Source organism: Selaginella moellendorffii, unplaced genomic scaffold, assembly GCF_000143415.4.
Source record: "Selaginella moellendorffii unplaced genomic scaffold, v1.0 SELMOscaffold_0, whole genome shotgun sequence".
Classification (NCBI taxonomy): Eukaryota; Viridiplantae; Streptophyta; class Lycopodiopsida; order Selaginellales; family Selaginellaceae; genus Selaginella; species Selaginella moellendorffii.
This window is the reverse complement of record NW_003314261.1, coordinates 3,417,382-3,437,667: the sequence shown is the minus strand read 5'-3', so window position 1 is coordinate 3,437,667 and position 20,286 is coordinate 3,417,382. Positions and strand designations below refer to the sequence as shown.

Genomic DNA, 20,286 nt, shown 5'->3' with positions numbered 1-20,286 from the left:
TAAATGGCCACATTAAAGCAAAACTAATCGTTGCTTTTGCGTTTTCTTCGAAAGTTTGGAATGGCCAGCAAGCTCGGATCGCGCCTTTCTTCGTCACCATCTCTTTCGTCTCTCCATTGTTTCTCGCGACGATCTTCTTCTTCCGGAGCTTCGGGACGATCCAGGGAAAACTCTTCCAGATTTTCCTCTTGGCGACGAACTTCTCCATCTCCAGGATGATCTTCCGCAATGAATCCTCCACCTCTTTCCATCTCGCCCATTTCTTCTGCTTCGTAAGCTTCGAGGTCCTCCTCTGTAGGACCACGAAGATCTTCCGAGTCCTCTAGAATAAATCCTCCTCCACTTGATGCGTGTGCTCTCGGAGCAGCAAACTCTCGAGCCTCTGGATCTTCCAAAATAAATCCTCCTCCTCCCGACGGTTTTTCTGCTGCCTCGAAAGCTGCAATGTCCTCCTCCATTGGAACGAACTCTCGGTCTTCCGACTGAGATCCTTCCGCCGTTGAAACAAACTCTCGTGCGCCGCCATCTTCAGGTGTTTCGTCCAGTGATCGTTCTGCGGGTGTTGTGATTTCCGGAACCTGCGCCTCTGTATCCTTTGCGGCTCCACCTTTGGCTCTTGCTTGACGTTTTCGCGGCGTCCTTTGAGCTGCTTCAGTTTTTTTCCCAGCAGCTGTCGCTTTTCTCTTCCTTGGCTTCGGAGCAGAGTTTTCGTCCGATGGTTTTATCCTCCTTGTCTTCTTCGTGGCTGGAATGGCACCATAAATCATCTCCGGCAGTGTTTGCCCCGTTATCCCAGAGACGGCTTTCTGAATCCTGCTGCTTCGGATCTTCGCGAATCGCTGGTTGAAGCTGTAGAACGCATCGATTCGTAGTTGCGTCTGCAATCAAAGATATTGCAATCACAAGCCAAGTATAGGTACGATCTTACCTCACGACGATCGTACTCTTTCAGAACTGGAACTAGAAGTTCATCGGCTTTTTCCTTTGTCCATCCGAATTTTTCAAAGCAAAACCTGTGTCACGTTAAAAACATTAAGCCAGTTGTAACATTGCGTGATATCTTACTTCCGAAGTAAGTCGAGATCAGGCCGACCCCACGAAAAGGTTTCCTTCGACTTGTCTACTTGAGGACATTCATACGCCTCAACTACAGCTTTGCTGGGAAAAGAAGAAGGGATCGTCCAGTTCTTGCTTACTGCACGCTAAACGAACAAGACCGAAATGCTGCTTACGAAAGAAAGCAAGAAAACTTACGTGTTTGTGCATAAATATTTCTTTTCTCTTGTCAAGCTCCACGCCAGCGTCATCACTCCCATCGAGATTATCTTGCGATTTCTTGGTCGATTTTCGAGATACACCCTGGGCCTTGTCAAGGAGCATAAGGTCCGGAGACTCTATCCAGTCTCTAAGCTTTTGCAGCCCATCCTCTTCAGGAAAGGCATTCACAACCTCGATGGCATTCACAATTCCTATACCACTGAAACACAGCAATGTTGACGCGAGAGAAAAACTACTTGACGGATTGATATTACCTTATTCCTTCGGTATAATCACTGCCAAGTAGCATGGCCATCCGTATCAGCTTATCTCGATTCAAACCGAGATCAGACTCTGCATCCTATAAAAGTAAACGAGTCACAAAAATTAGTAAATGGACAGCTTACCTTCATGTAGTAAGTTTCGACGTATTTGTGGCCATCGAATATGTTTTTGTAGACACTGCGGCCTCCAAAAAGAAACACGTCCGAATCATCCGTAATCACACCATCGACGAGATCTTCTGCATCCATGAAGGCACATTGTGCTTCAGCTTCCATGGGTGCTACCACATACGGGATCCCAAACAGTTGAAGTAGTTCCTACGTAATAAGAATAAGAGTTAGCTCCCATATGAAACAAGCTACCTGGCACTCGGCAAACATTTCATTTGTAACCGTCTCCGCATTACGTTCGTTTCTCTTTTTCTCTGCTCGAAGCTCCGCTTCTTCTTGTAGCAAGTTTTCCCTTTCCTCGTTGATCCGTGCGTGCCGAGCTGCTCTGTCCTCAGCATCGAGAAACCGTTCTTCATCCTCTGTTATCATCGTTGCCTTCCTGCTTTGATCCAAATCAAGGACTACTTCAGTGTTTTCCAACTCATTAGCTTTTTTTTCAATTGTGTTGTCGAGAACTGCCTTTCCTTTACGTGAGCGCTCAGATTCTTCTTTGTCCTGAACTGCGCCATGCTTCACAGAGTCTGGCTCTTGTATGGTAAGAGGCTTAAAAGCTTTCTGAAGTCCAAAGTCCACTAGGCTTCGACGAATTGCTTCTTCAATCTGAGCTTGTTCGTCGGATACTCCAGTAAGCTTTCCATGCTCAATGTTGCATGAGTCCTTGTTGTCCGGTTTTTGCTCAATCAATTTACCAGGAGAAACGTTCCGTGCAACTTCTTCCCCTCCAGTGCCTTTGTCATCGTCCGGTTTTGAAACCAGCGGATGGTTTTCTTCACTTTTCGTGGCGTCTGGCTCGCCAACGTCCACTAGCGAAGTGTTCTCGGAAATATTTTGTGCGACATTATCATCTTCCTCCCATTCAACTTCTTCAGCGTCAGGCAGGACTTTATCAGCTTGAGGAGGGTGACTATCAGCCTGCATGTCTTTCGTACGCTCGTATCTTTCACCTTGATTGAGAACAGTAGAACCTGCTTGAATTTCAGCTTGTTTGTTCCCGTTTAATTCCATGACACCGGTAGTTTTCAAAGCAGAATCTCCAATACCGATCATCTTAGACTGTTTCCGAGCATCAGGTTCACAGACTGACACCACCTCGTGACCGTCGTCTTCCCAGTCGATCTCTTCGTCCTCCTGACCACGAGCCAAAGTTTGAAACGTCTCGTCAACCTCAAGGTTACCATCGTCCACAAACGAAACCTGGAAGTTCTGAGCCCCTGTCTCAGTAATCACGTCATTTCTTTGAAAACGAGAAAGACTGCCAGATCCTGCTTCATCTTGAGCTTCTCTGGCGGAAGATATTCGTGCATCACTTCCGTAATCTTCCTCCCATTCAATTTCATCCGGCTGGCTTTCCGAAACCAACCTTGCAAAAAGCTCGTCGGGCTGGAGGCTGCCATCATCGACGAACGAGACCCTCATTCCTGTACTACTAGTCTGCCCAGCTGAAACATTGGTTTCGTCACCATCTCCTTCAACAGCTATTTGATCTTCAGAAACCAGTTTTTCAAATGCGTAGCTCTCGTCGTCTGCTGGAAGTTCTATCACTTCGTCTTCTTTACTTTGAGATGCCTTGTCTTTCATAAGATATAAGTTCCACTGTAAATCACGAGTCATCCGAACACCCATTCCCCTGATCCTGCTAACTCGTTTTCTCCCTTTACTATCGAGATATGTCTGAACAGTGCTCCTATCTGCTGCTCCCATTTCTTCTATGTCCTTAGACATCTGCTTCACAGTAGTCTCTTCGACATTTTGCACCCCATCTTGGCTCCTGCCACAAAAGGCAAAGGGCTATTAGGAAAATGAGAATAAAACATGCCATACTTTTTCTTTCCAGCTTCCGTCGAGAAAATATACTCGCGATTGGCTTCTGAAGCAATTCGAACGCTCGGAACACCATCTTTACTTATGTTCGCAGCCGCTTTTTGCACGAGATTGATATCCCGGCGAAAGGCTACTGTTTTTAAGTAAGCCTCAATCTGAAGTTTTGAAAACGAAGAAGGTGCCTGAAAAAAAATATCGTTAGCACACTACAGAATGTCAAATCTTACACACCTTGGCAACTTTCTCAAACTTCTGTCGATTTTCTGCAACAAGTTGCTCCCTCATCTGCGAAGGTAAGATTAACGAGCGTACACGCAACAGTATAGATCCGAACCTCGTCAAAGAGTTGAAGTTGCATGGATGGCGGTAACGACGCAAGAACTTCGGGATCAACTTTTCCGTTAACCACAGGCTGCCGAAAACAAGAATAACGAGATCAGAACGAATTTCCAAACCCAAGCAAGAAGGAAGCCAGCGACGATCAAGGCAAGACAAACACAACAGCTATGGAAATATCAACATGAACTGATAGACACTGACTATGATGATCAGCAAACTCACAGATCTAAAGGGCCGTTGGATTTACGAGTATTTGTTGTTGTTCCTCGGAGCCAGAATCCAAGTCTATGGCACCATCTTCCTCCCACTCTTTTGCTAAAGAAGCTGTCAACCTGAGATGAAACAAAAATGAAAACCACGATAGAAAACAAGAACATCAATCACTGGAAACTTACAATGCGTCGGCATTTTCTTGGTCAGAAGAAGTTTTGGCTTGAGAAGAGCTCGAAGGAATTTCTCCATTTGCTCGTGCTTGGTCTGGAGCATTTGGTTGCTCCTCACGAACGAGTTCCTCGAGCTTCTTTGCTTTTAGCTGCGACAAGAAAAAATGAAACAAGAGAGTCAGAGACGCTGAGAATGAAACTCACACACGTACGTGATTCAGCAGTAGCTTCTCAGCCGTCTTGCGGATTTTCGACTGTGCTTGCTCTCGCTGCCTTCTCCTCGCAATCACAGTCCTCCTCTTCAAGAATGGCGTGCCACCATCGAAGACAAACACAGGCTTGACGCGGAGGAACAAGAGCTTGCAAATCCGGCGAAAGAATCCCAGGAGGTGCGCATTGCGCATCACTTCTCCACGATCATCGCGCATAGCCTTGAGAAACTGGATGATCCAAATGCTGGCATCTAGAAACAAAGAGATGAAGACTTGTAACAGCTGGAGAGAAATCCCAAGCTCGCGAATCACAAGCTCACCGATCGCCAGCTTCTTGTTGCCGAGGAGCTCCACCGACACGCGCCGCCCCACTGGCGCCAAGAGCTCCCATAATCCATGAACTCCCATGAAGAAACTCTAGGTTTATTTAGGGCTCCTCGCATCCAACAAGAGGGGAGAATGGCGGAGGAGGACGATCGCTTCTTCCAGCAGCGACTGGCCAATCTGTGAGTACTGCGCTCCAGCGGCATAGAATCGATTGAGAATTCTCTTGTCACAGGAGGCAATCCCGGGAGCTCTTTGAGAGCACAAGGAAGCTGCTCAATCAGCAAACCGCGGACGCTGGAGGCTACTTTGGGAGATTGTGCTTGCAGCTCAAGGACGATCAGAGCAGCGTCAAGGCTCTGCAAGAGATGAGCTCGAATTTGCTACTCAGAATCGCGAATGGAATGAATCTCTTCCAGGTGAGCTTGTTTTCTTCGATCATTATTGGATTATAGGTTGCTGCGCAGGGTGGAAATGGAAATGTGGATGGTGGTCGTTTGGTATCGGACACTGCCTCGTCTCACAGGTATGTTCTTACTTCTTTTTCATTCGGTACATTTGGTCGACTAAAGCTAGCCTTGATACCAGCGAGACCAGCACATTTTCTTTGGCTAAATGCAAAGCGTCGGCTACTTCTTTCACACCCCGGCTTCCATCTAGACCAGTTGGTAGAAGCGATTTCGTGCGAGGGCTGGAAAAATCGAATGCTACTATCAGTTAAGATCAGACAACAACGAACACTAAAACAGAAGAAAATGGTATTTGTTCTTGGTTTTTGTTCTTCTGGTCAACTGATCATGGTGTTTCTTTCGTGAGTAGATTCACTCTTCTCTGAGGAGGAGGATCCTCCACAAGCCGGGCTTGCTGCTTTAGAAGAAGACTCTAAGAAAGATGAAGATCACAAACGAAGTTCGAGCGATCGGGCATCCTCTTCTACAAGCCCCTCGGAGACGGACTCGGATGCCCTCAACGCTCTCGTAACGGATGAGCTTCTCCAGCATGAAACTCCGAGAACAGGAGAAAACCAAATCGAGGTCGAGCACGTCGAAGATGATCGTCACCATTCCAAGCACAACAACGATGCTGCTCTCGACTTCCAGCCTCCCAGCGAGGAGCTCCTAGCTCTCGGCACATCCATGGAGAAGCTCTCCATGCTGTGCACGCTCATCAACACGATCAACTTCTGGGAGGACGAGCTCCTTCTCGACGGAAGCTGGACGACTACCGCTCAGAGCTCGGCCTACACGCTCATCGCCGCGGCACGGGAGAGCCAGAAGCGGCTCTTCAAGATGCTGAGCTCGTCCGATCACTCCAGGGCGGGGCTGTGCTGTGCCGCCATTCGCGAGCTCGTGAGAGCTTATCCTCCCGAGAGGCTACTCCCGGCTGGATTCCTCGTGGTCTTACTCAAGAACACAGATACTGTGGAGAGACTAGAAGCGTTCCAGGACAACGATGCTGCTAGCTTCTGGGACATGCTCATGACTTTCGCGGTGACGCTCATGGACGAGCACGGCAACACGGCAGAACAAGTCGGCTCCATGCTGCTCGACTTTGTCGTCCCGGCTCTAGCTCCGGAGCAGCAGCCACTGGTGGAAGATCCGGAAGAAGCCCGAGCTGTTCTTCGTCTCTTCCTGGTGTCACACATTTGCTGCCGGATCATGTACAAGGGAGCCAGGGCCAATAGTAGCAGCAGCAGCAGTGGCTCCAACGAAAGATCAAGCTTTCCCAGCAAAAGTGATATCTCGGACAGTGAAAGCAAAGTTCTTAAGCTGGAGAAATCTAAAGGGCGAAAGACCAAGCGGCTGTGGAAGTCTGTGCTAGCGCTGGCTTGGAAGAAAAACTCGACTAAATCTTGGCGTTAATAAGAACTACATTAAGCGGCTTAAGCGGGGATAGATCAGCTCGGAGAGCATCTGAAGGTCGCGTGTTCGATCCACGCTCACCGCAAGAGTGCCTTCGAGGAAAACTCGACTAAAATTTTGGCGCTAAGAACTTGATTACAAGCTTAAAGCGGGGATAGATCAGCTCGACTGAAGATCTGAAGGTCGCGTGTTCGATCCACGCTCACCGCAAGAGTGGCTTCGAGAAAACTCGACTAAATTTTGGCGCTAAGAACTTGATTACAAGCTTAAAGCGGGGATAGATCAGCTCGCAGAGCGTCACTGAAGATCTGAAGGTCGCGTGTTCGATCCACGCTCATCGCAAGAGTGCCTTCGAAGAAAACTCGACTAAATTTTGGCGCTAAGAACTTGATTACAAGCTTAAGCGGGGATAGCTCAGCTGGGAAGGTCGCGTGCTGAATACACGCTCACCGCAATAGTTTTTTCATTAGTGAGAAAAAGTTAATGCTTCGTCACATTTTCGCCACGCTTCCAACCTCTTGGAGCAAAGGAACCAATTGTCCCTTGCGATGAGTCGCTGTGGTGTCTACAAAGAGTGGCCGATGCGTTAGCGCTACGCGCCAAGAATTTAAACTAGAGTTTTTTTTAACTTACCATCGCAGCCACCGATATGCTTGCCGCCAATGAAGACGCTAGGAACAGTGCGCTGACCGGTCCACTCGGCTAGGGCAGCTTGAATCTCCGCCCCATCCTCTAGAAACCAAAACAGAATCAATCGATCAATCGCGAGAAAGAAGAAATTTCTAGAGATTACTCTCGGCATTGAGCTCCAGCGCGGTGAATTTGGCTCCCAGGCTAGCGAGGAGCTTCTTCACGCTCACGCAATATGGGCAATAGCTTTTGCTGCCACAAGAAAAGAATGAAACCAAAATCGATTGATCGGCCGCTCGATTCGATCGAACCTGAAAACCATGACGGGATTGCTGGCGACCAGATCCTTTGCCTTCGCCATCGCCGTTCCTTTCGTCGATTCCGCCGATTCTTTCTTCGCTTCCGCCATGCTGCCGCTACTGCTGCTCGCCACGAGCCCCATTTTCAACCCCAGGCCTAGAACGGATATTCGTCAACGTTAACCGGATATTCGAGTCTGCCCTAATGCTTACGTGGAGCGTGAGTGCCACGTGTAAAGTGGCCGTGGTATAAATTGATTCTCTCCGAATATTTTGCCCCAGGAACGTCGATAGCTTTCGTTCGCGATCGCTGGGAGCTCGAGGTAAGCCAATGCGTGTTCTTTCCTGTCGATCGCTGCTTCTCCGGTGCTCTGCCTGTGATATTATGGATTCCTCTTGCCTCTTTTCGGGATCTTGATCGCGTCCTTGCTCGATTGAATCTTTCTTGCCTCTCCTCTGGATCTTTCTACGATTTGATCGCATCGGCACTCGATCGTTGCTCTGCTTTGCCGATTCCATGCTTCGCGTGAATCTTTCTTGCGTCTTCGCTGGATCTTGATCGCTCCCGCTCTAGAATCGCCTCGATCTTGATGGATTTCTTGCGGATTTTGACCATTCGATCCCGCTCTCGCCATTCCCAGGGTGCCTCGCGATGGATCTCGACGGCAGCAACCGCCTCCTGCGCCTGATCGCGATCTTTCTCTCGATCGTCTCCGCGGCGCATGCATTCGGCTACATGAGCACCATGGCGGCGCTGTGGGGATCCGGCTCCTCCCCGGTCAAGAGCTTCTCCGTCTGTGGCATCGACGCGAGCTCCGGCAATCCACGCTGCTGGGGCACATTCGCGATCAACAACGCCTCCATCCCGCCCGCCAACATCTCGCTCTGGTCGCTCACCGGCGGCGCCTACTTCGCTTGCGGCCTCACGCTCGACGGCCACAACCCCGTGTGTTGGGGCCAGACCCCGGGCAGCATCGTCCCCGCGGCCTTCCAGGGCGTCCGCTACTCCACCATCAACTGCGGCGGCTGGCACGTCTGCGCAATCCGGGACAAGAGCATCCTCCCGGGCGACGAGGGCCGGGTGGACTGCTGGGGCAACAACGATTTCGGCCAGTGCTCGCCCCCGATCACCATCCCCATGCGCAGCATCACCGCGGGCGACTACTTCTCGTGCGGCCTCACGCAGTACACGGGCCGGGTCGTGTGCTGGGGCCAGATGTCCGGCGACCACAACGATTCCGCCCAGCGCAACCGCTTCAACCAGCGCAGCCTCTTCGACACCATCGCGGCGGGGCGGACACACGTCTGTGGCATCCTCCGGAAGGACCACCGCGCGCTGTGCTGGGGCGCCAACGATCACGGCCAGTGCTCGCCGCCGGAGGGGGTGGCCTTCTCGGCCATCTCCGCGGGGATGTTCCACACTTGCGGCATCCGGCTCGACAACCACTCGGCGCAGTGCTGGGGGGACGATTCGGTCGGCCAGTCGAGCGCTCCCGCGGGCGTGGCCTTCTCGCTCATCACCGCCGGGGATCGATACACTTGCGGCGTGAGGCTGGATCGGGATGATCACGGAGGCGTGGAGTGCTGGGGGAATCAAGTGGCGGCGCCGCCCGACCTGGGATTCAACGCGAGCCAGGGGGTGTGCGTGGAGAGCTCGTCGTGCCGATCCACTCAGTTTGAGCTCGCGCCTCTGGTGGTGGTGGCTGGGGACAATCTCACGGAGACCGCGGCGACCACCGGGTGTAAGATCTGCTCGCCTTGCGCTACGTGCGGCGATGGGTTCTACGAGGCGGCCGCTTGCGGCCAGAGCCGGGACACGGAGTGCTCGAGCTGCGCGGCTTGCCGGTTCCACGAGCACGATCGGTGTACCAAGGTTTGCGAGCGCTACCGTCGGATGGGCGATGATGGGAGGGGCTCGGGCAGGAAGAAACCCGCGGCGGTGACTGCTGCTAAGAGCAGTGTCAAAGCTGCGGCAGTGCCATTCCTCGCCGGGAAGACGACGGTCATGGCGGTGGTGATCCTTTCTTTGGCTTTGTTCTAGAGTTTGCGTGATTCATCAGGTTTATTAACTGTTTTGGGGCCTTTATTATTCGCTTCTTTTTACATAAGAGTAGTTAGGGTATTTATATAGATGGGGTAATCGTTTTATTGAAGAGAATATACTAACCAATTTGAGATTCTTGAACCACGCACAGTGGATTTATGTTGAGAATGCTGTCCTCATAGAGCTCCCAAAGAGAAAATAAAAGAAAATCTATAAAGAACATGGATCCATGAGAGATCATAGTACCTTGGATGCCAAGGCATAGCCATGGATGATCTTGCTAAAGATGCAATCGTTAGCCTCCTACTGCTGGTGTTATGATGATCCCCATCTTCTAGATGGGATCGAGCTTGTGATGAAAATCCCCAACTTCTATCAAGATCACAATAGATTTCATCAACCTAGAATTGGCAAGCCAGCAGCAATGGTAGCTTACGCTGAGAGGGCAACGTCTGGAGAGGCATTGAATGATTCACTAATGATTCCTTCACTTCAATTGATATGCATTCTCACTTTGGCAACTCGTCCTAGGGCAAAGAATATCTTAAAATATTTTTCCCCTTAATCCCAAAGCACCAATATTTTTGGCAAAGGTTTAACAAGAATGATTCTCTGGATGCCAATATCATAACATTCTTAAAAAGTTGATCAAGTGCCAAATAAGTCTCACCACTGCAATTCATTACACAAGTATCCACATTTCCATTTGCATCAATCTAGTGCACACACATCCACATTTGCATCTGCATCGGGCATATTAAACATGGATTGTGTGTAATCTCTTCTTACAATTAGCATTCTTCATCACATAGCATATTGCCAATATTTCTCATTGTTGTGCCTTGCCATGTTTATCCTTGTTTCATTCCTCACATCATATAGTGCATCACTAACATTGCTCATGGCTATGCATCACCATGCTCATTCTTGTTTCATTCTTTGCATTGCATAGTGTATTGCTAATATTGTTTATTATTGTGCAAGACTATGTTCATTATTGTTTGTTAGTGGTTATGTGGAGAGGAAAAATGATTTGTGATAGGAAAAATTATAGATATAATATCATGAAAAAGGGATTTGACATCATCTTGCAAGCTTTCAACAATTCAACAATAATAAAAATGAAGAAAGCATGATGGCTGCAATGTAAGTTTTTTTTTTCTTTTACTTCTATAATTTCTTTTTTGCTAGGTACCTTGGAATTCCATTTAAAAACACACTCTTTCGAGTTTATGCGTCAATTACTACACATGGCAAATGTGTGATTTTGTTCTCCAAGCACAATATTAAAGATGAGAGTGACAATAAAGCTGAAAACGGGGAGCGAGAGGATGCTAACAATATCAAGGAGTCCACATGTGAACAAGAAGGGGGAGCCAAAGGATGTTATTAACCCAAGTGGTGATGGCAATAATATAATTGAGAACGGTGACCCAAACCTAGATATGACTAAGAATGAGGAGCCCCTGGATGCAAATGGGAACAAAGACCCAAACAAAAATGCAAACCATAAAGGTGACGAGCCAAATGTGAAACTTAATGCTAAGCTAGATCCTAATGACAAAAAGAAGGGTAAGGAGAAGATAGAAGAACTATTCTAAAAAATATATTGACTAAGGAGAGTTGGCAAAGGACTTTTAATAACTATCATTAGTAAGAATTGTTTCTTTTGTTGCAATGTAATGTAGAACATTGTTTGCATGTAAGGCCTTTTAGTGACTTTAGGATAGAGTGGCTGGAAAGGTTTTTCAATTTTATAGCAAGAAGTGGAAGTGATTCCACAAGTATATGCTTAGTACTTTCTATCATTTCTAATTTTTTTGATTGTACAGTTGCAATTTCCATTTAAGAATTCTTGAAATGCTCCCTCTACAAAGTAATGGTTCTAAAATGGGAGTAAGCCTAAATGAGGCTCACTAGGCTTGGATCATGGAGTGGACTAAAGCAATCTGATTATGGGTAAACAAGATAATATAGAGGTGACCCTAAACCCTAAACCATGTGCTCACTGATCCCCCCCCCCCCCCCCCCACCCCCCACAACCACATTAGTGTCTATATATTTTGCCTCATTTTACAATACAAGATCAATATTGGCTGTTACAACAAGTTGATATTTATATCGGATGCACCTTTGCACCTTGGTCTTGTGAAGGTTTGATATGTTGTGGCTGAGCAAAGATGGCTCATAATTATTTGAAATTAAAAACCAATACATTACCATCAAAGGAGGCCAAACACTTCTTTATGGTAAGGAATTGTTTTTATGTATACTTGTTATGAGTAATGTGTATGAATATCTGACAGGTGTATGCCTATAAAAAAGGTAAACTTCACAAGAAATAGAGTATCTACTACTTAATTGAATCAAGCCAAGTTATAGCCCACACTTATTTTAGAGCAAATGACATCATGAAGTATATTAGTCTCTTATGTTTTTTGACCTATTGGATCACATCAAATGATTGTAATGACAACGGTAAATGTATATTTATCATTTGGTTGCAAAAAAAAAAAAACTTTTTGATCATAAGTTATATTGATAGAAGCAATAGCAATTGTAGACACATCTAAGTATATTTCTCCATGGTTTGGCTCAATACATTTTTTGTAGCCATTTTCATCATTCTTTTTTTCTTGAGTTATTTCAAGTAATGCTCTAGATAATAGGCAACAGTTTTGGGATGGCAATGCTTGCTTATTAGTTTTGCTATAAAGGGTTATCAATAGTGAGTTGAGTTTCTTTTGGTTCCAAAAACTATAGGGTAAACAAACAATGAGAGAATTTTTGAAATGAATAAGGAACAAACTCAGAGAACTTTTGAAATGAACAAAGGCTAATCTCCTAACATTTAAGGTCTTTTAGCTTTAAATCCCACATGCCAAAGTATATTCTTAGAATTCTCTTGTGGTTCATGTCATTCTCCCCTCCTTCATAAATTAGCCATGAATTGCAAGATCGAGAAGCTAAACAAGACTTATATGAAGGGAGTCTAAAGCAATATGGCCATGGAAAAAATATATGTAAACGACAACACCAATATTGCAATAAACAGCCACGACAAAAAGAAAGCAATACAACTTTCTTGCATGAGAAATAAAAAAATGAAAGTAAAACAAACAACTCAATCATATAGCAATATAACTATAAACTTTAATTCTCCTCTTCCTCAACAATGTCATTCAAGTCTTTACAAAAACTTGGAAACACTCTTCCGTTCATTCTTGGTTTCTCATGTAGTTTTGTTCATAAATAGCCATTCCACTAAATCAACAATTCTTGAGTTGTCTTATAACATGACTTCACCAACCTTTAAGCAAAAATATTTGTTGGATTAGCCTTTTCAATATTGATATCTAGGACCTAGATGATAGATTGATCCATGACATCTGCTCATATAAAATATTGGATGAATATTTGAACTAACTAACAAGTCTAAAGTGTAAGTAAAATCCCTTTGTAATCAACTAATTTTTTCATTCTACTTTAGTTACTTAACTATACTTTTGACCACTTAAAAAAGTCTATCTCACAACCTTGATAAATTTTATTCCCAATTTGGGGACTTATTAGCCCCATAATGCCACTTTGCCTTTGCACTTGGTATAAATGCTCCACATGTTTAATCCTACTATAAACACCCAAAGGTACTATTGATATATCAGCCAGTTATTCTAACGCTATATCTATTCACTTTTGTCTCATTGGTAATCCAAGACCATCCATACCATAGTCCTGTCTCTTCAAGACTAGACCATCATGTCAATGACTAAATTTTCCATTCTTCTTTAGTCACTTAATTACACTTTTAACCACTTGGAGGAGTCTCACTCATAATCTCCATAAGATATATTCCCAATTTGGGGATATGTTAGCCCCGTGAATGGCATCTATGCCACTCAGCTTTTGCACTTGATCCAAGTGCTCCACATGTCCAATCCCATGACAGACACCCCAAAAGTACCATCGATATATCAACTTGTTACAGTAAAGCCATGTTCACTTACCCTTGCCTCATTAGTAGTCCTAGATCACCTATGCCATAGTCCCATCTTTTAGAGACTAAGTCATTTGTCCATGAGTGGTCCTCCTAAGATCACACCTTAGCATCCTTAAGGTACATGAAGATATAGAGAATAGCCTTTCCCAATATCTTTTCTTTAGTCCCCACCAAGTTTTTCTCCATTCATGGCCATGTTCACCAGGGTTAAGGCCCGAAGGCCCAACCACTAAATCCCATTGACCTTTGTGACTTCCTTGCCATTTAATTGTATCTTTCATCACTACCCAAAAGAATTGTTCATCTTCCTTTCCACAGTCTAGGGTTTTGGGATGACATTTTGAAACACTACAACCCTACACAAGTTTCGTGGGTACTTTCCCCACCTTTAGCCCTTAGATGCCCTAGCCATGTGGCTAAAGCAAGGTTCTGTTGAGCCACACTAGGTATTCAAGTAGGTAATAGATTGGGAGTATCAACCATTCAATCTCCTGAAGGAACTAGAGTTAGCTCTTGAACATTTCACCAAGATACCTTACTTGTTTATCCATATTCACTCTAGTCTTAGAGTCCTTAGTAGTTATATCATCACCCAACACGTGGGTGTTTTTGGGTCACATTGGCCTTTTTTTGCCAAACTAATTCCACTAGAGTCTAACCCTTCTATATATATGCTCCCTAATCTTAGACTCCTTCTCAAACTTCATCTCGAACTCGATCCCGACACTTCCATATATCACAACACTTGTCATTTGTCAATCCTTCTTGTGTCACTTTTTAAAGACTCATCCATTAATCACTTCATGCTCATTCCTCATTACTAACACTTGAATAAGAGGGGCTGATAAAGGGAATCAACAATATTGACCTCCTGTCATTGTGACAGTAAGGAAAGAGTGTCCCTAGGGACTAGTCAATAGGTAACTTTCGATATCTGAAGTCACATTCGCGACACTCTCCCCCCTTAGAGAAGATCGACATCCTTGTCGATGCATACTCGAGTCTAGAATACCATCAAAAAAACAACTCTAGAAAAAGTTCACGGTATTCACACTATGTGAGAAATGCACCAACTTAAATGAGTTAGGAGGCAACCTCTTTGTCTAACGTGGATGCGCTACCCACTCAGACACCTTTCAACCGTCGCCAACAAGCAAATGACCAACGGAGTCAGCCACCCTTGCTACTCTAGGTGTCACCCAGCTTACAAAAGTGTGATATGCCCCTACCCGCAGGGACATAGGGAGAGAAGCCAGAGGCCCCAACCCTCATGAGCAAAGAAACCAAACCTGTTGGTAAGGTTTAGATAGACTACTATAAATAGGCAGTTAGAGTTGTTTATACGGTCACGCCCTTTTAACGGAATAAAAAACATTGATAGAGAGGCGGGTTATGTGATCAGTTGACAGTAGCTACCCCATGACTAAAGATTTTACCATGCACACGAAGTGCCGAAGCTAGTCTGCCTATACTGGCCAAAGTTCAAAGATCAAAAGATGGACAATATCAAAGTCATAGACAACGATATCTTAGAAACTTAATTATCAGTGAATAAATCTTAGATAAGAACACAAAAGTATTCCATTGATACTATTTGACTATTAAAGTTAACTAATAGTTATTGATTGACAAGCATAATGCTCGCGAATGTATCACCCGAAGGAAATAACATCCCAATCTATCAAAACTAACTCAAGCAATAATCAATAGAATAGAATGAATGCAATAAGACCAACAAACACTCATTCATGCCAACCATCATAAAAGTCAATTTGAATAGATTTTGGTCAATAATACTAAGGAACCAGAGTTGCTCAAGCAAGCATTGGCAACATCCTATTGATGTCTCAAACCCAAAAGATCAATCCAGAACAAATCACAAAGAACATGTAGTATTGCGGAAAGCCAAAAGCTATCAAAGAGAACAATTAACCACCATGAAAGATTATTAATCATCCCATCAAAAGAGATATGTAGAATCATCGTCAAAGAAGGAATCCACTATCCTGAAGAATAACAAATCATTCTATATCAACAATAATCAAGCAAAACCTTTTGATAAGGATAATCAACTATCCTAGATGATAGTCGATCATCACCAATGATTGCTCGATGCAAAAACCAACTTCAACATCAAAGCTAAAAAGCAAAAATGCCTTCCCCAACAACTTCTAACAAATGAAACAATGAGCATAAAAACTTAAGGAACCAAAAGCTCGAAGAAGTTTATAGCCAAGTCTTGCCTAACAATGATCACGAGTTTCGCATGAATCAACTTCAATGCTAAAGAAGAAATTATAGTGCAACCCACAATATCCTCCTCAACATATCTATAACTAAACTTCATAATGCAAAGCTAATAAAGAGCATATCTGCATCAATCCAAAAGCCAAACACAATGGAGCTATACTTAACAAGTTTACACTAAACAATCTTCCATGAAACCATCTATAGCAAGATGTAACTCATTTCATAACAAGCATAAGAAGAATCATTCATGATCAATATATCCCAACTTAAATCTAAAAAGGATTCAAACATTCCAATATTGATCACTAACCCTTCCACTTATAGAGTTAGCATAGTCCATGACTAAATCACTTTTTAAGGAAAAGCCAAAACTCAACCTCTACTAAACAATCTCGTTTAGAACACAACTAACTCAACTTGCCACTCAGTTCATTTGAACGTCAATACAGTTACTAACTAGCAAAAGCATAAATGCCAATAACATAAAGCTACAGCTCAAGCATAAACACTAATTGTATTGAGACTAATGAGACTCAATATCAATCCTATGGAGAAACATATCATTTAACTCAAATCTCAACATCAACAATGTCAACGACAAAGCATCACTTCAATGCTATCAACACCATAACAAAGCTAGAAAAAAGCAAGAGTGAATCACCATTTAAAGCTCTTTAGCAACTAAGCTAGCCAAAGTCAAAAATACTTTAGTCAATATCCGAGACTAATTCTTCAACAATACTCAATTATAGATAACACTTCATCAAGGAGTGATTCACTGTGTCCAAGACTCAATGAAATCCAACACTACGAACTAAATGCAACCAAATGATACCAATAGAGGTAAAATCAACATACTAACATGGAAAACCATATAAGTCTAATCACACGATCCTCCACAACACCATCCAGTAAAGCAAGCCCATCATTGTTGAACCATCATCAAGTGAAGCAAGTGTCACAGTCTTCGACAAAATCTACAAGCAATCACTAGTTGCAAAGCAACCAACAATCACTTTTCAACTTGTTTTTCACAAGACTTAAACACTAAAGTCATGTCATTGAGTCATTGTAGCGCACCTGAATTTGGAGCCGAACTCCAAGCCCGTTGTGCTACAAAACGAGGGTCCGATACAATCCCATGAGCACCAACTCCCCATATCCAACACCTACACGCAAAATGGTGTCAGACGGAGTCTGGCACAATTTTGGCATACTGGTGGCCTAACGCGAGGAGGAGGATACCCCACCGACTAGAGCAGCGTGGAGCTTGGGTTTAGACCCAAGCCGGACGCAGAACAAAGAGCAACACAGCCCAACGGGAGCCAAACTAATGTTTCAGGTGGTCGGACATGCATTCCAACCCCCTACAACAACACCCCCCCCCCCCCCCTCCCCTTGAGGAACACATGCTTTGGGCTTTCACCCCAAGCCTCCCTTAGTACCAGGAGTTAGTCTCTGGGACAAGTCCAAAACATACTAAATATGGAATGGCACTAGATTGTAAATTTGGACACAGGACGAATACCATTGTGTTCAAACTAATCTCTACATTCTGTAGATATGCCAAATGAGCTAATCTAGACACTTTCCATAAATAACACTTGGGACCGCAATGAGACCAATACAAAAGGCGTGATAGCGAGGGTGTTTGGCAGATACGGTAAGCTATCATCTAGCAAATATTGAGGAACTAGTCTCAATATCACGGGGGTTCCCAACACTAGCAAGTGCAGGTCAGCATCATGAGTTTCTCGTCACCATGTCAAGTATGTTTAACTTAATGACAACTTAGGATTTCCTTCCTTAGTGCCCTTCCGGTCTAAGTGAACATGTGCTGACCAGTTTCTCAACTAGCTTGGGCGGAGACCATAAAGGGAACCAGCAGTACCGACCTCCTACCGTTGTGGTAGTAAGGAGAGAGTGTCCATAAGGACTAGCCAACAAGTATCTTTCAATACCTAAAGTCACATTCGCGACACTCTCCCCCCCTTAGGGAAGATTGACGTCCTCGTTGATGTATACCTGAGTCTAGCAAACCGTCAAGGAAACAACTCCAAAAGTTAACGGAAAGCACACTATGTGGGAAACACACCAACTTAAATGAATTATGGAATGACCTCTCCTCTACGTCCAAAGATGTTAAAACTCAGACACCCTCCAGCCGTCACCGACAAGGAAATGACTAACGGAGTTAGCCACCCTTGCTGCTCCGAGTACCACTCGGCTTACAAGGAATGATACATCCCTACCTGCAGGGATATAGGGAGAAGGCCAGAGGCCCAACTTCCCCTGAGTAAGAAATCAACCCCGTCGGGAAGATTTAGACAACTACTATAAACTAGTAGATTAAGTTGTTTACATAACCACGCCCCTTTTCAAAAATGAGTCATCGAGAGAGAGGTGGGAACTTGTGATCAGTCTATAATAGTTATCCCCATGGTTATGGATTGGACCCATGCACTGAAGTGCCAAAGTCAGCCTGCCAAAACTGACCCAAGTATGAACGAACAAGAGAAACGACACTTTTAATTTATAGAAATATATTACTTTATTAATTTGCAAGATTTATTACAAGATTTACAAAAGCTATTTTTTATTACTATTCTCATACTCCGTGACAAGCTTACGGGCATGTGTAAGATTCTTCAGAGGTTCCCAAGTTGATTCACAAGATGGGTAACCTTTCCACTTAACTAGGTATTCCTTCGCACGACCACCACGTGCCTTACGAGACAAAAGAATGGCCTCAACCTCATACTCCGGTTCACCATCAATAACATCCGGAGCTGGACGAACATCCCTAGAGCGGCTAGGATCCTCATCATATGGGGCTAGTAAACTGACATGAAACACATCATGAAGGCTGAACATCTCTTGTGGAATATCCAATTGATAGGATACATCACCAAGTCTTTTCAACACCCGATAGGGTCCAATATACCTCGGCAAGAGCTTCCGAGACAAAGAACCCTTAATGTTCAAGTTTCGGGAAGATAGCCATATTTGATCTCCCACTTGATAGGATACATTCCGACGATGCTGATCCTTATCACGGCAATACCTATTCTGAGCTTTACCCATCACCTCAATATCTCTAGACCAACCTTGGCATAGTTGCTCCGCATAAGTCTCAACGGCTGGGACCAACATTTTGGCCATTGGTTTCGGTACAATAATTTGTTGAGGAACCCCACGAGCATTCCCTTGCAGCATCTCCCATGGAGAACAGCCTATAGCGCTATGAAATGTGTTGTTATAACAAATTTCTATTGTCTAAATGCTCAACCTAGTCGCGTTAGTCCACCGTGACATAGTAATGCAGATAATCCTCAACTTGAGCATTCACACGTTCGATCTGCCCATTAGTCTGAGGATGATAAGCCGTATTAAACTTCAATTTGGTACTGAACAGCTGGAATAGTGTGCCCCAAAACTTCCCTGTAAACCTTGATCCCTATCTGAGATTATCTCTTCGGGAAGACCACGAACTCGCACTACTTCATGGAAAAAGAGCTTTGCTGCTTGTTTCGCATTTACTGTTCCCATAGTTGGCTAAAGTGTGCAATCTTCAACAACCGATCCACAACCACTATCAAAGTATCATAACCCTTAGACTTCGGCAAGCAAGTGATGAAATCAAGTGTCATACTCTGAAATGGCCATGCCGGTGCTAGAATGCACTGCAACTTTCCAGCCTGCTTCTCAGTTCTGAGCTTACATTGCTGGCATATAGGGCAGAAATGGACATAATCCGCTACATCACCTTCCATACCAGACCAGAAAATTCCCTTTTTCAATGAAGCCAGAATCTTTCGCTGTCCACCATGTCCCGCTGCCGGAACATCATGATGTTCCCATAGAAATAACTGTTGCAAATCCTTAGAGGGAAGATACAATCTTTCCTGCTTATAGAATATAAGCCCATCCCGAATTGAGAAGTGAAGCTTCACGTTGGTTCAACCAACAACTTTCGCTGCTTCGCTACCAGGGTTTTGCTTCGACAACTCCGCCCAAAGTAAGATTGCTTTCGCCAATGGATCACTTCCATATGAAGCTCAAACGTCCTCTAACCAGTCTGAACTGATTGCCGATATTGCCCGGAATTGAGCCTGACGACTCAATGCATCCGGAACAATATTGGTTTATATATGATTTCAATATCATATCTAGCAAGCTTCTCTTGCCAACGAGCCTACTTTGGCATAAGCTTAGGCTGTGTAGCAAAGTAGCTTAGTGTGTTACTATCTGTATAAACCTTGGTATGTCCACCCAAGTAGTGTCTCCAGTGTTCTAGGGTCGACACTATAGCAAACATCTCTTTCTCATGCGTTGGCCATCTTCGTTGAGTTTCATCCAATTTCTTAGAATAGAACGCAACGGGACAACCATGTTGCCTTAGCATAACAC

General features: G+C 44.6%; 3 protein-coding genes across 4 annotated transcripts; 1 reads left to right on the top strand and 2 right to left on the bottom strand.

Annotated features, from left to right (window-relative positions):
- Window positions 1-12: 12 nt before the first annotated feature.
- On the bottom strand, window positions 13-4,882 carry LOC9655848 (DNA repair protein UVH3). The gene is made up of 14 exons (XM_002960299.2): window positions 4,788-4,882; window positions 4,468-4,718; window positions 4,268-4,404; window positions 4,120-4,204; window positions 3,868-3,945; window positions 3,765-3,818; window positions 3,534-3,715; window positions 1,905-3,480; window positions 1,665-1,859; window positions 1,533-1,618; window positions 1,255-1,477; window positions 1,066-1,202; window positions 929-1,013; window positions 13-878 (listed from the first exon to the last, which is right to left on the bottom strand). Exons 1-14 carry the CDS (start codon window positions 4,873-4,875, stop codon window positions 24-26), a joined length of 4,032 nt encoding a protein of 1,343 aa, XP_002960345.2. The 5' UTR covers window positions 4,876-4,882; the 3' UTR covers window positions 13-23.
- Window positions 4,883-4,903: 21 nt separating this feature from the next.
- LOC9641479 lies at window positions 4,904-6,674 on the top strand. Of its 2 annotated transcripts, none has more exons than XM_024673582.1 (5): window positions 4,904-4,973; window positions 5,027-5,210; window positions 5,259-5,317; window positions 5,380-5,549; window positions 5,611-6,674. In XM_024673582.1, the coding sequence occupies exon 5, from the start codon at window positions 5,928-5,930 to the stop codon at window positions 6,651-6,653; it is 726 nt and encodes a 241-aa protein (XP_024529350.1). In that variant the 5' UTR covers window positions 4,904-4,973; window positions 5,027-5,210; window positions 5,259-5,317; window positions 5,380-5,549; window positions 5,611-5,927; the 3' UTR covers window positions 6,654-6,674. The 2 variants fall into 2 exon arrangements, with proteins under 2 accessions (XP_024529350.1, XP_024529359.1); XM_024673591.1 differs by having other exon boundaries at window positions 4,910-4,973; window positions 5,611-6,158.
- Window positions 6,675-7,044: 370 nt separating this feature from the next.
- Window positions 7,045-7,761, bottom strand: LOC9641478 (glutaredoxin). Its single transcript, XM_002960298.2, has 4 exons — window positions 7,595-7,761; window positions 7,447-7,535; window positions 7,287-7,385; window positions 7,045-7,218 (listed from the first exon to the last, which is right to left on the bottom strand). The coding sequence occupies exons 1-4, from the start codon at window positions 7,723-7,725 to the stop codon at window positions 7,145-7,147; spliced, it is 393 nt and encodes a 130-aa protein (XP_002960344.2). The 5' UTR covers window positions 7,726-7,761; the 3' UTR covers window positions 7,045-7,144.
- Window positions 7,762-20,286: the final 12,525 nt, after the last annotated feature.

What these genes read in the sequence shown, in the direction of transcription:
- LOC9655848 (XM_002960299.2), bottom strand. Translation starts at nt 4,875, where the DNA reads ATGGGAGTTCATGGATTATGGGAGCTCTTGGCGCCAGTGGGGCGGCGC. An exon ending in AGAAGCTACTGCTGAATCAC is followed by an intron (nt 4,405 to 4,467) that starts GTACGTGTGTGA and finishes TTCTTGTCGCAG; the next exon opens with CTAAAAGCAAAGAAGCTCGA. An exon ending in CAAGAAAATGCCGACGCATT is followed by an intron (nt 4,205 to 4,267) that starts GTAAGTTTCCAG and finishes GTTTCATCTCAG; the next exon opens with GTTGACAGCTTCTTTAGCAA.
- LOC9641479 (XM_024673582.1), top strand. Translation starts at nt 5,928, where the DNA reads ATGGAGAAGCTCTCCATGCTGTGCACGCTCATCAACACGATCAACTTC.
- LOC9641478 (XM_002960298.2), bottom strand. Translation starts at nt 7,725, where the DNA reads ATGGGGCTCGTGGCGAGCAGCAGTAGCGGCAGCATGGCGGAAGCGAAG. An exon ending in AATCCCGTCATGGTTTTCAG is followed by an intron (nt 7,536 to 7,594) that starts GTTCGATCGAAT and finishes TTCTTGTGGCAG; the next exon opens with CAAAAGCTATTGCCCATATT. An exon ending in GCATATCGGTGGCTGCGATG is followed by an intron (nt 7,219 to 7,286) that starts GTAAGTTAAAAA and finishes CACTCTTTGTAG; the next exon opens with ACACCACAGCGACTCATCGC.